Source organism: Oryzias latipes, chromosome 19 (assembly GCF_002234675.1).
Source record: "Oryzias latipes chromosome 19, ASM223467v1".
In the NCBI taxonomy this organism is placed as follows: Eukaryota; Metazoa; Chordata; class Actinopteri; order Beloniformes; family Adrianichthyidae; genus Oryzias; species Oryzias latipes.
In genome coordinates, this window is record NC_019877.2 from 3,757,219 (window position 1) to 3,771,340 (window position 14,122).

At 36.8% G+C, this 14,122-nt stretch overlaps 1 protein-coding gene across 2 annotated transcripts; it reads left to right on the forward strand.

The window, feature by feature from the left end:
* Positions 1-6,758: 6,758 nt before the first annotated feature.
* LOC101175512 (cytochrome b-c1 complex subunit 2, mitochondrial) lies at positions 6,759-13,498 on the forward strand. Of its 2 annotated transcripts, none has more exons than XM_004080159.4 (14): positions 6,759-6,884; positions 9,010-9,078; positions 9,419-9,568; positions 10,001-10,065; positions 10,157-10,213; positions 10,324-10,448; positions 11,797-11,894; positions 11,974-12,031; positions 12,115-12,210; positions 12,287-12,486; positions 12,572-12,652; positions 12,739-12,815; positions 12,918-13,071; positions 13,151-13,460. In XM_004080159.4, exons 1-14 carry the CDS (start codon positions 6,852-6,854, stop codon positions 13,232-13,234), a joined length of 1,347 nt encoding a protein of 448 aa, XP_004080207.1. In that variant the 5' UTR covers positions 6,759-6,851; the 3' UTR covers positions 13,235-13,460. The 2 variants fall into 2 exon arrangements, with proteins under 2 accessions (XP_004080207.1, XP_011486195.1); XM_011487893.3 differs by lacking the exon at positions 9,010-9,078 and adding an exon at positions 9,114-9,215 and having other exon boundaries at positions 6,774-6,884; positions 13,151-13,498.
* Positions 13,499-14,122: the final 624 nt, after the last annotated feature.

Sequence of the window (14,122 nt, forward strand, 5' to 3'; positions counted from 1 at the left end):
AAAAATGGTTCGCCCTCTTGAGGTCATACTTTTAACCATTGAACTGTTATTTAACCAGTTTTAGCTTTTAAATATTTACAATAATTAAAATATGATGATGAGTTAAATGAAAGTGATAGTTTTCTAGTTTACAAGAATTTCAACTTATTTTACTTGTGACAGCAGCTGCAGTTCCTTTCAAAATAAAATACCCCCTACACAGATCGGTTGTAGCAGATAAACAGATTCCGAGTTTACAAATAGAGTTAAAACTGCTAGACAGATGCACCCATAATTCGTTTTCTCATTTTACTATTGAATATAAACATGACAACATTGGGGCAAAATCCACTTTTTTTTAACCTGAACATCTGTTTGCAATTCTATACTTTAATTTTGCTTCTGAATAGCATCTAGTCATTGTTGATCAACAGAAATAAGGACTGTTGCTTTATGTGCATCATTTTGCTCAGTTTTCTAAATTTAAAAAATTATAAAACACAACTGTCAACTAAAAGAAATGAACCAAAACCACAAATCCATTATTTATGTTAGTATTATCATTAGCATTTTTTCTTCAAAACCAAAGAGCCACAATGAAAGATTATAAGAGCCACCTCGGCTTGCAGATGATATCCCTATGTTAAATAAATTAAAAATTGAGAGCACAATTTATGTAGAATCCAGATAATGTTGTGTTTGCTCTGAAAAAAATAAGTTACTTCTTTTTATTTTATTTTTCAAATAACAGAGTAAAACTTTAATACTAAAGCACTTTTCATATACCAGCATCATTATTATTATAACGCTCTTCTTTCTGGTGCTAAGAAAAAATACAATTGATTTTAAACGGCACACATCTTAACCACAAGCAGACAGTGGAGTTTTTTTTTTTTAGGAAAAAACCCTCAAAACTCATCTTTTCCACTTTGCTCTTAAGTAGTTTTTACATGTTTGAATATGTGTGTGGGCTATTATTCTTGTTTACAATTTATTTATTTAATGTAAATCACTCTGAAGTGTTTGTAACAAGAAAAATGCTCCATAAATAAAGTTGAATTTGAATTTTAAATACTTCTTCTCCTGAATGGAAACATCCTTTCATTGTTGTGTGATGTGTTTCGTGATGAAATTGTGAAATTGTTCAATTATCGCAAAATTAGATATTTTTGTTAAGAAAATAAACCTATTTACACGAGCAAAATGTCCCGTAAATTAGTAAATTTGAATGTCATTCTCTGTTCTTAGTTTTTAAATTAGTATCTCCAGCATGACCGCTTTTACTATCGTCTCTAACCTAAAAACTTAAATCCTGCAGCTGTTAAATTAGGAGACCCAACTCCAAATTGCTAGAGGAGCTAAGATGGCGGTCCGTGCGGTCAACTTTTTGTGAGCTGCTACGGTCCGGTCCCAAAATATCCCTTTTGACCTCATTTTCAAACTGCTGAACTAGTTTTGCTTTTTTTTGTATTACTCTCAAGTCTTACCACTGTAAAGAGACAAGAACGAAGTGAGAAAAACAACAACAGCAATAATAATTAAGAGCTCCTAGAATGCCACGGGAAAAGCCTGTATCGGAGAAGCCGACTCCCGCATCCAAAAACCCAGAGATGACGACACATGACCACGAATACGCCATGGAAGTTTCCTCGCTGTCTACTAAAAGGAAAACCCCGGTTACACCCACCAAACCCTCCGTTCCACCTAACAAGGTAGTCGTCTCTAACAAAAGTGATGCCGAGTTGTCAGCATTAACTGCCGCCATCGAAAAACTGACTGCGAGATTTGACGACTTTGACGGTAGACTTCGGGAAAACTCTGTGATTCTGGCTAATCTGACGAAGATCACTGAGGTAAACGCTGCTGATATAAAGGACTGTAAATCCAAAGTGCACAATCTGGGAAAAGAAGTTTCTGTGCTGAGGAAAGACAATGATGACTTAAGAGAGAGGGTGGTGGAGATGGAGCGATATAAACGGCGCTGGAACCTGAAGTTACAAGGTTTGAAAGAAAAAACCGAGGAAAACACCCGCAAAGAAGTCCTGGAGATCCTGGCAAAGATCGCGCCACAGCACACATCGGTGTTGGAAATGGTTGTGGATACAGTACATCGGCTGGGGAGGAAAGAAACCGGGAGGCACCGGCAAATCATCATCCAGTTCTCCATGAGGCACTACCGCGACATCTTCTGGAAGGTTTCTAAGGATGCAAGGGTTTGTCAAGAGTTGGGAATCTTCTTCAAGCAGGATTTCTGCAAAGCGGACCGAGAAGCAAGAGCTGCTGTCTGGCCCAAAATGGAGAAAGCGAGAGCTGCGGGACAGAACGTGTACTACCGGGGCCACATCGGGTACGCTAATGGAGTCCGTTTGTCTCCAGACTAGCTGTTTTTTTGTTTTTTTTTTTTATTCTTCTTTACTAGTTTGGAGTTAACTACCATAAATGCTTTGTTCTTAAAGCATAAACCTCATTTGCTCCGTTTTTTCCACACCTTAAGTTCACAGAGGAAAGTGAAACGTTGTTGTTGTTAACTTGAAAGTTATAAGTTCTAAAGTATTTTTTCTAAAAGTTTGAGGTCTAGTTCTGCATTACAATGTTGTTTGGGATCTGAATTCCAACCGCTAACTTTCACCTTCAGTAACTAGCTAAGTAAGTAACTTTTTGTTCATTTTTGTGTTATTGTTTTTTTTTGTATTTCATGTCTAATTTTAACTTTGTTTCTTTAAATGTTAGGGGTTTACGAGACAATGTAAAAAGAAAATCTATGTTCCTATTCTGTAAAAATGTGAAAGCCAGCTGCATTCTACTGCAGGAAACTCATTCTGTTAAAGCAGACGAACAGTTTTGGTCTAATCAATGGGGAGACAAAATCCTATTCTGTCACGGTACAAACAAATCTTCTGGAGTTGCTTTGCTCTTTAAAAACTGTTCGTTCAAAGTGATTACCCATATCTCTGATGATGACGGCCACTGGCTCATCTGTGTTCTTAAAACTGATGATGGTTTTCTGATCCTATGCAATGTGTATGGCTATAATATTCCTAGTCACAACAAGTTATTATTAACAGAAATTGCAAAACATGTCAAACTTCTCAATCATAAGTACTGTACAAATACTGTAGTAATTGGTGGTGATTATAACATGGTTCTAGATGAATGGCTGGATAGAGTACCCTCAAAGTTCAATACCCATCATATTAATCCAACTTTACGGGACTTTTGTCTTGATGTTAATGTTTCTGACCCCTGGAGGATCAAAAATCCTCTCAGACAAACATTCTCTTGGTTCAAGCCTAATGGATCTTCAAAATCTCGGATTGACTTCTGGCTAGTCTCAAATAACCTTCTACAAAACAAAATAGACGTTAACATCTCAGCAGCTCCCCTTACTGATCACTGTTTGATTGAACTTAATGTCAGCTCTCAAATCCAAAAATCCTTTGGAAGAGGCTACTGGAAATTTAATTCTTCACTTCTCACTAATGAAACTTTCTGTAATGCTGTTATTGAATTATTAGAAACACTAAATAGTGATTCAACCCTAAAATCTTACACTGATAAGTGGGAATTCTTTAAATTCAAAGTACGTCAAACTGCCATTAAACATAGCAAATTAATTGCAAAACATTATAAGCAAAAAGAAACTGAAATTTTGACTGAGTTAAATCAGATTTGTTCCAAGCCTGTTTTCAACGAGGATGATAAACAACGCAGAAGCATTTTACAGTGTTCTCTTGACGATATTTATATTAAAAAAGCGAAAGGAGCCTTCATCAGATCCCGAGCAAAATGGGTGGAGCTTGGTGAAAAGAGTACTTCTTATTTCTGTAATCTAGAAAAGAAGAGGCAAGAGAAGAATACTATAAAGAAACTTCATATTAATAATCAATTATGCTCTGATCCTCAAATGATCTCTAAAGAAATAAGTTCATTTTATAGTAATTTGTACTCGTCATCTTATTCCGAATCCCACAATAATACTTTTTTCCAGACAATTAAAGATTTCATTCCTAAGATTGATGACAATTTTAGAAATTCTTGTGATTCAGAAATAACTTTGCAGGAATTAGAGAAGGCTTTAAGCTGTCTCTCCAATGATAAAGCTCCAGGATGTGATGGACTGACCAGTAACTTTTATAAATTCTTTTGGCAGCATATCAAAGATTTAATTTTTGAAATGTTTAAAGAAATTATTCAAAATGGGTCTCTAACACATACAATGAAACAGGGTGTAATCACCCTTATTCCCAAGCCGGGTAAAGACCCAACCTTTCTAGATAATTTAAGGCCTATAACTCTTTTGAATACTGACTATAAGCTTCTAACACATATATTTTCAAACAGATTCAAGTCAGACATAACCCAAATAATCTCTGAAACGCAGTCCGGTTTTATTAAAGGTCGCTCAATTCATAATAACTTACGCCTTGTTCTGGATATGATTGACTATGAACATCTCATAGATACAGACGGTTTTATTTTATTTTTAGATTTTTACAAGGCCTTTGATATGATTGAGCATAATTTCATGTTTCAAACTCTGCAATTCTTTGGTTTTGGTAACAAATTTATTAATACAGTTAAAACTTTTTATTATGAAACCAGTAGTTGTGTTTGTTTACCTCAGGGGACGTCTCACAGATTTAACATCAACAAAGGTATAAAACAAGGTTGCCCAATTTCACCCCTTCTTTTTATTGCAGCAGCAGAAATGCTGTCTTTGCTCATCAAACATACTGACTTTGGTAAGCTGACAGTTGCAAATGCTGAATTTTCAATAAGCCAACTAGCCGATGATACAACAATTTTCCTTAATAATCTTCATGACATCCCCAAGATTCTTAAAACTATTGACATCTTTTCAAAAGCTTCAGGCCTCAAATTGAACCTAAACAAATGTGAGATCTTACCCATTAAACCATGTACATTATTGAATGCTTATAATATCCCTATTAAATCCACAGTTAAATACCTCGGAATGCATATAACTAAAAACAAAACAGACTTGGAAAAACTGAATGTTTGGGACAAACTAGAGAAATGTTCGACTCTGCTGAATAACTGGGCACAGAGAGATCTTTCTATTTTTGGTAGAATTCTCCTCACCAAAATTGAAAGCATATCAAGATTCATATATCCCACCTATTCTATAGGTGTCCCTAAACAAGCCATCAAATCTATTAATCAAGTCAATTTTAACTTCATATGGAAAAGGAAAACACACTATGTTAAACAAGGTACGCTGACTAAAAAATATGAAGATGGAGGTCTTCAAGCCATAGACTTTAACAGCCTTAATGGCACCTTAAAAATAAACTGGTTAAAATCATTTATTAGGAATCAAAATAGTATTTGGTTCATTGTTCCTAATAAAATATTTTCCAGCCTAGGAGGGATCCAATTTTTACTCAGTTGTGATTTTGACAATAAGAAACTTCCCATTCAACTTTCGTCTTTTCATCAGCAAGTTCTCATGTATTGGAAGCTCATTTATAAACACAATTACAGTCCACACAACACTCCTCTATGGAACTGCAGATACATCACTATCAGAAACAAATCCGTCTTTGTTCCAACATGGTTTGAAAATGGAATTTGGTCTTTAATGCATCTTCTTAATGACAATGCCACTCTCATGTCTTTTGATGATTTCACAGCTAAATATGGTTCACTAACGAATAGAAAAGATTTTGAAAAAATTATTAAGGCCATTCCTCAAAATGTTGTGAGCTCAGTTTCTGATTTGTTTCATAATGACATCTACAGACATCCTACTGTCCCCAAGCTTCTGATTAATGGACACAACATAGCAACTGCCAAACTCCCAAACCTTCAAATCAGAGAATATTTTAATGTAACGTCCTTTCCCTACGTCTCAAATCCAAATTATATAACCCAATATTTTAATAATTCAAAAAAGAAACAAATACGAACTAAATATTTAAAACTCCCCATTCCTCCTAAAGCCAAGGAAGTTCACTTTAAGACCTTTTCAGGTATTTACCCTTCCAAGGAATTATTAAGAAAACGGTTTGGAATTCCTGAAAATTGTTGTTCTTTTTGTCATGTGGAGATTGAAACAACTGAGCATCTTTTCTTTGAATGTTTTTATTCTGATGTCTTTTGGAATAGCTTACACTATTGGCTTTTCCCCAAGATTCCACTTTTGGCAGACTTTTCTATTAAGGATATCATTTTTGGGTTTATTTTAGAAAACAAGAACACAGAACTTATTCTGAATGTTGTAATTATTTTGGGTAAATTCTATATACATAAATGCCGTTTCCTTAAAATCAAACCATTTTTTTCTACATTTCATAAAGAACTCTGCTCTTTTTTTTCATCTGTAAACTTCATGGAAAACAAACTTGCTATGGAACTTCAAAGTATCATATGTAAATTACAGCTTCTTGATAGCCCCCTAAGTTAAGATTAATTGCAATGTCTATGTAAACCCCCCCTTTTTTTATTTATTTTTTATTTTATTTTAATGTCTTGTATTTATTTTATTTTATTTTTCTGTATTATTGGTAAAAAAAAAATTATATTGTCTTTATTCTGCATTGGCTGTTTGTACATGTCCAGTACCTTTTTTCGATGTTTTTGCACTTTGCATAATTGTATACAATTGTCTCAAACTGTTAACCTCAACTGTCTTTTTCAATAAAAAAAAAAAAAAAAAAAAAAAAAAAAAAAAAAAAAAACTCCAAATTGCTCATTGCTGTTGTTTCCATTATACATCACAAGAGGGCGCACGCTCATTTTCAAGCCTTGTTCATGTTTTATTTAGTACAGACGAGTCACGCGCGGTGCATTCTGGGTAGGGCACTTTCAAGCAGCCATCTTGGCTTTTCGTCCTGTCTTAAGGGAGGGTGATGAAGGGGATCCGAGGAATTACCCAGCTGTCGGTGAGAATTGTAACATTTTTGTCGCTCCATTTGTAGCCCTAATATTGGCAACGGTTGCCCTGTCTGTGTTTTTATCCTCAAAATAAAGAAAAAAAGAAGCAGGGGTCGTTCGTGAACCTTCTAGTGCTAGCACTCTCAGCAGACGAGGAAGCTAGTTGGACTTTAAGCTACAACGACCTACTGGAGAATGTTTATGCCATAGAACATCACATACTCTGCCTTTACACATTAATTTAATATACGTTTACATTAAAGTCACTCTTGTTCAATGGGATTGCTTCTTTATTCCGCTGAAATGTCTCTAACCCCGGCAGCTAACTGCTAGTGATTCTAGTGTCAAAACTTGCAGAGCTCACACATTACTCACCCTATTTTCCAAGATAAGGTCATTTAAAATGAAAATAATCAGGTTTTCATATAGTTTAAGATTTACACACATTTGCTTTTTTGACCTATGTTTGTCTATATTAAACATCCATTTGCTTTCACCGTGTTTACTTACTGTTCAATCTCTTATGATTAAACGAATAGAAGTAATCGGACAGATTTGCATAATCTTATGTGTTTGTTAAAATGATACTTTTATTTTTAGCCCCTTAAGTACTTCTTCATTAGTTAGTGAATAACATGTTATTAATAACCGCCACAAATAGGAATAAAAAGGTTGAAACTTGTTTAAAATCATCCGAAAATTGATAATTTTCTCAAACGTGTAACATAGATAGATAGATATAAACTTTATTAATCTCCCAAAGGAGAAATTCAGGTGTCCTGTAGCAAAACACACAACCACACACAACAAACAACAGTAAAAAGACAGTTCACAAAATAATATCAGTTCATATCAGGCAGGTTCATTAAACAGCCTGATAGCTGTAGGGACAAATGAGTTCTTAAAGCGCTCTGTCCTGCAGCGCAGTGAAAGGAGTCTATTACTCCGTGTGCTCCTCTGACCTGACATCGTGTTGTGCAAGGGATGTCTGGGATTGTCCAGTATGCTCTGTGTCAAGGCCCTCATCCTCTTCTGCAGCACAGATCCCAGAGAGTCCACCCTCCTCCCGATCACAGATGCACATCTCTTGATCAGTTTGTCCAATCGAGTGCAATCCCTCATGGCCATACTGCCATCCCAACATACAACCCAATAGAAGACAGCACTCGCCACAACCGACTGATAAAAGAGGAACAACATGTCAGTACATAAGTCAAAGGACCTCAGCTTTCTCAGGAAGAACAGCCTACTCTGCCCTTTCTTATACAGAGCATGAGCCTGCTCCGACCAGTCCAGTTTGTGGTCAAGGTGCAAACCCAAACCACCTCGATTCCCCCACCATCGATGATCACTGGCTGGTGGGAGGACTTCCTACTAAAGTCAATGATCATCTCCTTGGTTTTTGATGTTTTCAGCACATAGTCTAATACAGAATAATTATAGCATCCTTTAGCCTATACCATAACCCTGTTTGTTCACGTTCTCCTGAGTTTAAAGTTTTAGAGCAGTTTTCAGGGGTGATTGCATTGTTCTTTTCTGGAAGAGCGTCTTCAGTCAGGCTGGATTCTTCCACAGAACATCTCACACCTCAACTCCCACGGCAATACGACAACTACGACAACATTTAGCAAATCACGGCTTTTAAACACTACACCTCTGTATTTATTTTCATTATTTTTTCTGTTATGCCACCTATTTTATCTTATCTATATATTTTTTGTTCTTTGTCTACTTTTTCTTAATTGTTGCTTTTATGTTTTGTGAATTTAATGTTGTGTTGACAACCCCATCTATGTTGTTTCTGTATCTGCTGTTGGCTGCCTTCTGTTATCCTTTCTGTGTTGATTTAAGTTGCAAGTCTTTTTACTTAACCTGTCTACAGAGACTGAAGATGGAATTAGCCTAAAAGGCTATAATGTTATACATTTTAAATGGTATTTTAATATGTGCGGACCCTGCCTTAAAACCAACCAACAAACCATAATAGTCACTCCAGTGCTTACATTCTGTATTATACCCATGGAAATGGCTGGTTCCTGGAGAAAACCAGCTGGGAAAGCCGCTGACTCAACCCGTGAGCCCACAGCACCTTAGTTATGATGTCCACCCTTCCCATGTTCTTTGTGTTTCCAGAGGAGGCTTTATGCAGCCCAGGCTGCCCGTAAGGTGGAGGTGACTGGGTTTCAGCCGCAGGATGTGCAGGTCAGTGGTTGCTGACTTCTTTTTCTTTTCCACAGAGGCGCTTCTATGCAGCTGCCGGGAGAGGCCAGTCCCTTGTGCAGCCCTTGACTGGCCTCCAGCTCACTCCTGGAGCTTTTCATCACTACCAGGATGTCCATGTAGGTTGGTGTGTGATAGGAAAGGATGCAGAAGAGATGAGCTTGAACAGTAACGCATCTAAGATTTAGTTTTGCCTAAGACGGCTGTCTTGTTACTCCGTAATTGTTGAGCTATATCCACATGCAGTGAGTGGCACCTTCTATTACAAGCTTTAATGGCTTTTTTTTCTTCAGTAGAAATGTTTCTGTGTCTGTTCTTCCAGGTAACCAGGTTGCCCAGCGGACTGGTGATTGCCTCGCTGGAGAACTATTCCCCAGCCTCTAAGATCGGCGTGTTCGTCAAGGCAGGCTGTCGCTATGAAACCCCGGAAAACGTGGGGGTAACCCACCTGCTCCGACTGGCTTCTAATCTTGTAAGAGTTTCATCTCTTTTTATGCAGTGATTATTACTATTTTATTTTTTTTACATTTAAAGCAGCAAATAAATGGTCAACGGATAAGATTGAAAATCATTTTTTGATTTGAAATGGTTTATTTCAAGCAATCAAATAAGAATAATACACAAAAAACATTGCAACCATCAGTTGTACATTCATACAGTGATGTATCAAACCCAAATTAAATATTGCTTGAAAGGGAGTGAACTTCTATAATCCCACCCCTGTTCTACCGTACCTGATTTATCATTATCCAGTTCATAACATTTATCAGACAGAGTTAAGAATCCTTAGGTATGAAAAAACACGCATAACAAAGATGAATTACTTATTATGTAAAAAATAGACATAACTATCTTAGAAATCAAAATGGAAAATGCAAAACAACTTTTTGTTGTCTGGTTTCAGACGACTAAAGGGGCTTCAGCGTTTAAGATATGCCGTGGGGTTGAGGCAGTGGGGGGCAACTTAAGGTTAGTGATTTCCCAAAAGGTTTTTTTTAAGGCAAAAAACTGTTATGAAATATTTCAAATGATTCATAAAAATGTGCTTTTTCCTGCGCAGTGTGACTTCGTCCCGAGAGAACATGGTCTACACCGTTGACTGCCTGAGAGATGATTTGTGAGTCTTCTTCATGAGAAGGAGACTTTGGGGAGGAAAAAATGATCACTTCTTATTAATGAAAGTATATAGTCATTTAAGATTACATTTGCATTTCTGTTTGAATGCAGCGACACAGTGATGGAGTTTCTGATCAATGTGACCACCGCTCCGGAGTTTCGTCCATGGGAGGTGTTGGATCTCACACCGAGAGTGATCCTGGACAAAGCTCAAGCTGCCCAGAGCCCCCAGATCGGTGAGATATTTATACTGCCGTGTTGATCTTTCTCTCTCACATGATTTGATACGCATCTCGATATAATGGTTCACGAATCCATACAGAAAAGATTCAACTGTAGTCCAGTTCTTTCACCTAAATCTAGATATTTACTATTCATTTGGCATTTAAAACTATAAATGGTGATACCTTTTATCAGGGAGACTCTTTTTTTCTATTCTGGCACTTTTTATTTTAACCTTTAAAAGACAAAATGTCTTTGGCATAACAGCTTCAAAAACTAAAAAAACAGTGTCATCATAATTTCTTCAGGTATTCTTCTTTGTGTGCTGTGAAAGACGTGTTGTTATGCGTTTAGTGAACACAACACGCATCCCTCGCCGTGGTAGAAGCAAGCTTGTGATTGGTCATCTTTTTGTTTGTGTCACATGTACGATAAAAGACAAAAACAGTAGAAACACAACAACTTTATCCAACTGCAGTAAACATTTAAAACATGTCTGGGAAACATTAAACCTGGACCTAGACTGCTTAAATTGTGCAATGATGGATGTTTTTTTCATTTTTATTTGAAATTTTTTCTGTTTTTTTTTTTTTTAAACAATTTTTGTCACATTTTAATTGGGCATCCTGTTTTTTTGTAGATCACAAATGCACTTTCATTAAGCAACAACTTAGTGTTTAGTTACTGGATAATGCACTTTTTATTCAGTATTTATTACTTTTATTAACAAGGTTTTTTAAGGTACAAGTGTTGCACAGTCAAGGAAGCACTTTTTAATTTCTGACAAATAAAGATCTGTTCTATTCTATTGTTTTTTATTCTATGAAGAAAAACTGACAAAGTTCTCTAGACACTGATTATTTACTTCCCTTATGAATTTTTTGTTTTTTTACCTTTTTATAAATATAATCTCTTCATATCTGTGGTTTTCAACCGTTCCTCAGTAATAGATCAGTTTTACTACGCATCTGCTTCTTTTACATCCCTAATTAATACACACAGTGTCCCTGAAAACACACACCCCTTTATAAACAAATTACTGTTAATTAAAAGGCTTTTTCCTTCTTGTGTTATTTCATGATCAAAGCATTTATAGAACTAACTTATGAAATTTAGGTGAAGACATGTTTTCTTTTGATTTTTTTCTGTGATTTATAAATAATTCAGATATTTTCATGCTGTTATTTGCCTAAAATATATAAAAAAAACTTACTTGTTTCATATTTGTTCTTTTCAAAATAAAAAAATATAAATATTTAATTGGTTTTGGAGTAAAGTTTGATCCCGTCTTCTCATTTGAATGTAGAGGATTTCAAATCTTGTGTATTTTAATACATTAAAAGCCCTTTTTACCATTTCCAGGCGTCATTGAGAGTCTGCATCAAGCAGCTTATAAGAACGCGCTGTGCAACTCCCTCTACTGCCCAGACCACATGGTTGGCAACATCCAGTCTGAACATGTAAGTCTTTGTTCCGATTTCCATCAAAGAAAGATATAATCTTTTTAAATCTTTCTAAAAACTCTTTTCCCCCCCACAGCTGCATCAGTTTGTCCAAAATAACTTCACAAGTGCCAGGATGGCTCTTGTTGGGCTCGGTAAGAATCCTTTTTTATTTAAATGTCGCCCAACCTTATTGAACTATTTCTGGAAGTCGTTTTGATGGACACCTGTCCTCCAGGTGTGGACCATGATGTTCTGAAGCAGGTGGGGGAGCAGTTCCTCAACATCCGCAGTGGAGCCGGGTCTGCCGGAGCCAAGGCTCAGTACCGCGGAGGTGAGTTGGCTCAAAACGCTCCGCTTTTGACAAATCCAGCGCCGTGACGTAACGTGTTTGTGGGTGTGGTCTGCAGGCGAGGTCCGGCTGCCCGGTACCAGCAGCCTGGTCCACGCTGCCGTGGTGAGCCAGTCAGCAGCAGCAGGAACCGGCGAGGCCCTGGCCTTCAGCGTGCTGCAGCATCTGCTGGGAGCCGCTCCAAACGTCAAGAGGGGAGCCGCCGTTTCCAACAAACTGGTCCAGGGTGTTGCCAAGGCAACCACTGACCCCTTTGATGTGGGTGGCCGTTGGTGACATATCGACTAACTTGCCGTTGTCTCAGTGAATCCAGAAAGTTTTAGATTTCTTCTTTTGTGAACAGGTCAGCGCTTTTAACGCGAGCTACTCGGACTCCGGTCTGTTCGGGGTGTACACCATTTGCCAGGCTGCTGCAGCTGCTGAGGTCGGGATGCTGTACTTTTTAAACAAACCTACTGCAAATGTTAAACCCGTTTCCATGGTAACAACTCTCATGTTTCGTCTCTTAAGGTGATCAGGGCAGCTGTTGCCCAGGTGAAAGCCGTTGCCGATGGTGGAGTCACGGCTGCTGACCTCACTCGAGCCAAGTAAGACGTTACTAAGGGGAGAAAAATAAAATCTGTTTTCCATTGAAGGTCTTTTGGCTGAAACAAGGTTTCTTTTTTTGTTTTGTTTTTCCCTCCTGTTAGGGCCCAGCTAAAGGCTCACTTCATGATGTCTCTGGAAACGTCAGAAGGTTTGCTGGAGGCAGTGGGAGCTCAGGCTTTGGCCAGCGGATCGCACCAATCCACCGAAGAAATCTCCAAAAACATCGACAACGTCTCCCTGAACGATGTTGCTAACGTAAGATTTCTGCAAATTTGATCTTTTTTTTTGTTTTAAATCGTTTCTATTTAATTATTTTGATTTTAAAACTCCGTAGGCTGCAAAGAAATTTGTCACCGGCAAGAAGTCCATGGCGTCCAGCGGGAACCTCATAAACGTACCCTTCGTGGATGAGATCTGATGTCCTCTTTCATCTCTGCACCCTAATTATCTGACATTTTCCCTCCATTTAAAGCCAAGCGGAGCTTATTGTTTTTCAAATACTGTTGTCCTAAAAAATATACCATCTGGGTACCTCTGAGTGTCAAAACTGTTTTAAGTTTCAGAGTACTGTGTATTACCCACCTCTAAACATCATCTGTATAGTTCATGTAAAATACAGAATAAAGTTGATCTACCTGAAGGTTTTAACTTTGTTTGATTTAAAATACAGAGAAAAAAGGGATGTAGACGATTTGGTGCCCACAGACAAAATAAAAGGAGTTACAATGCCTTTTTTTGTACAATAACTTTATTTAAAAAAACAAAATTAAACAACATAGCAATACACCATTAATAAAAAATAAATGTTATAGGAAATATAGCATGAGAGACCTTCATAGAGGCTAAGAGTTGCACAGTTCAGTAATTTTATCAGTTACTTTTCTAAAGGTCCAAAGAAAATGTTCATTTTAAAATATACAGACATCTGTTTCACAAGTGAAATCTCTATTAGAACCAAATGTGGTCTTTAATTCATTTTTTTTACCCTGAAAGTTTCTATTAAAACACATTTTAAAGTTGCCAAAATAGAAAAGCAACTGCTGTCTTTAATTATTAGTCATTTGGTTGGTTTCAGAGCATTCAGAAATCCAGAATTTTCTCAATTTTCACCTAATTTTTCAACATAAGCCAAGTAGCAACTAAAATACAGACGTTTTTAAAATTAAACTGGGTTTTAAAATGCAACAAGATATTATTGGTACAATATTTTTAAAGAACTTTCTCTTATACGTTCATTGAAAAATACCTATACAATATGAAATATTAATATTTAAAGGTGTTTAACTGTATATTTTGCCCAGAATGA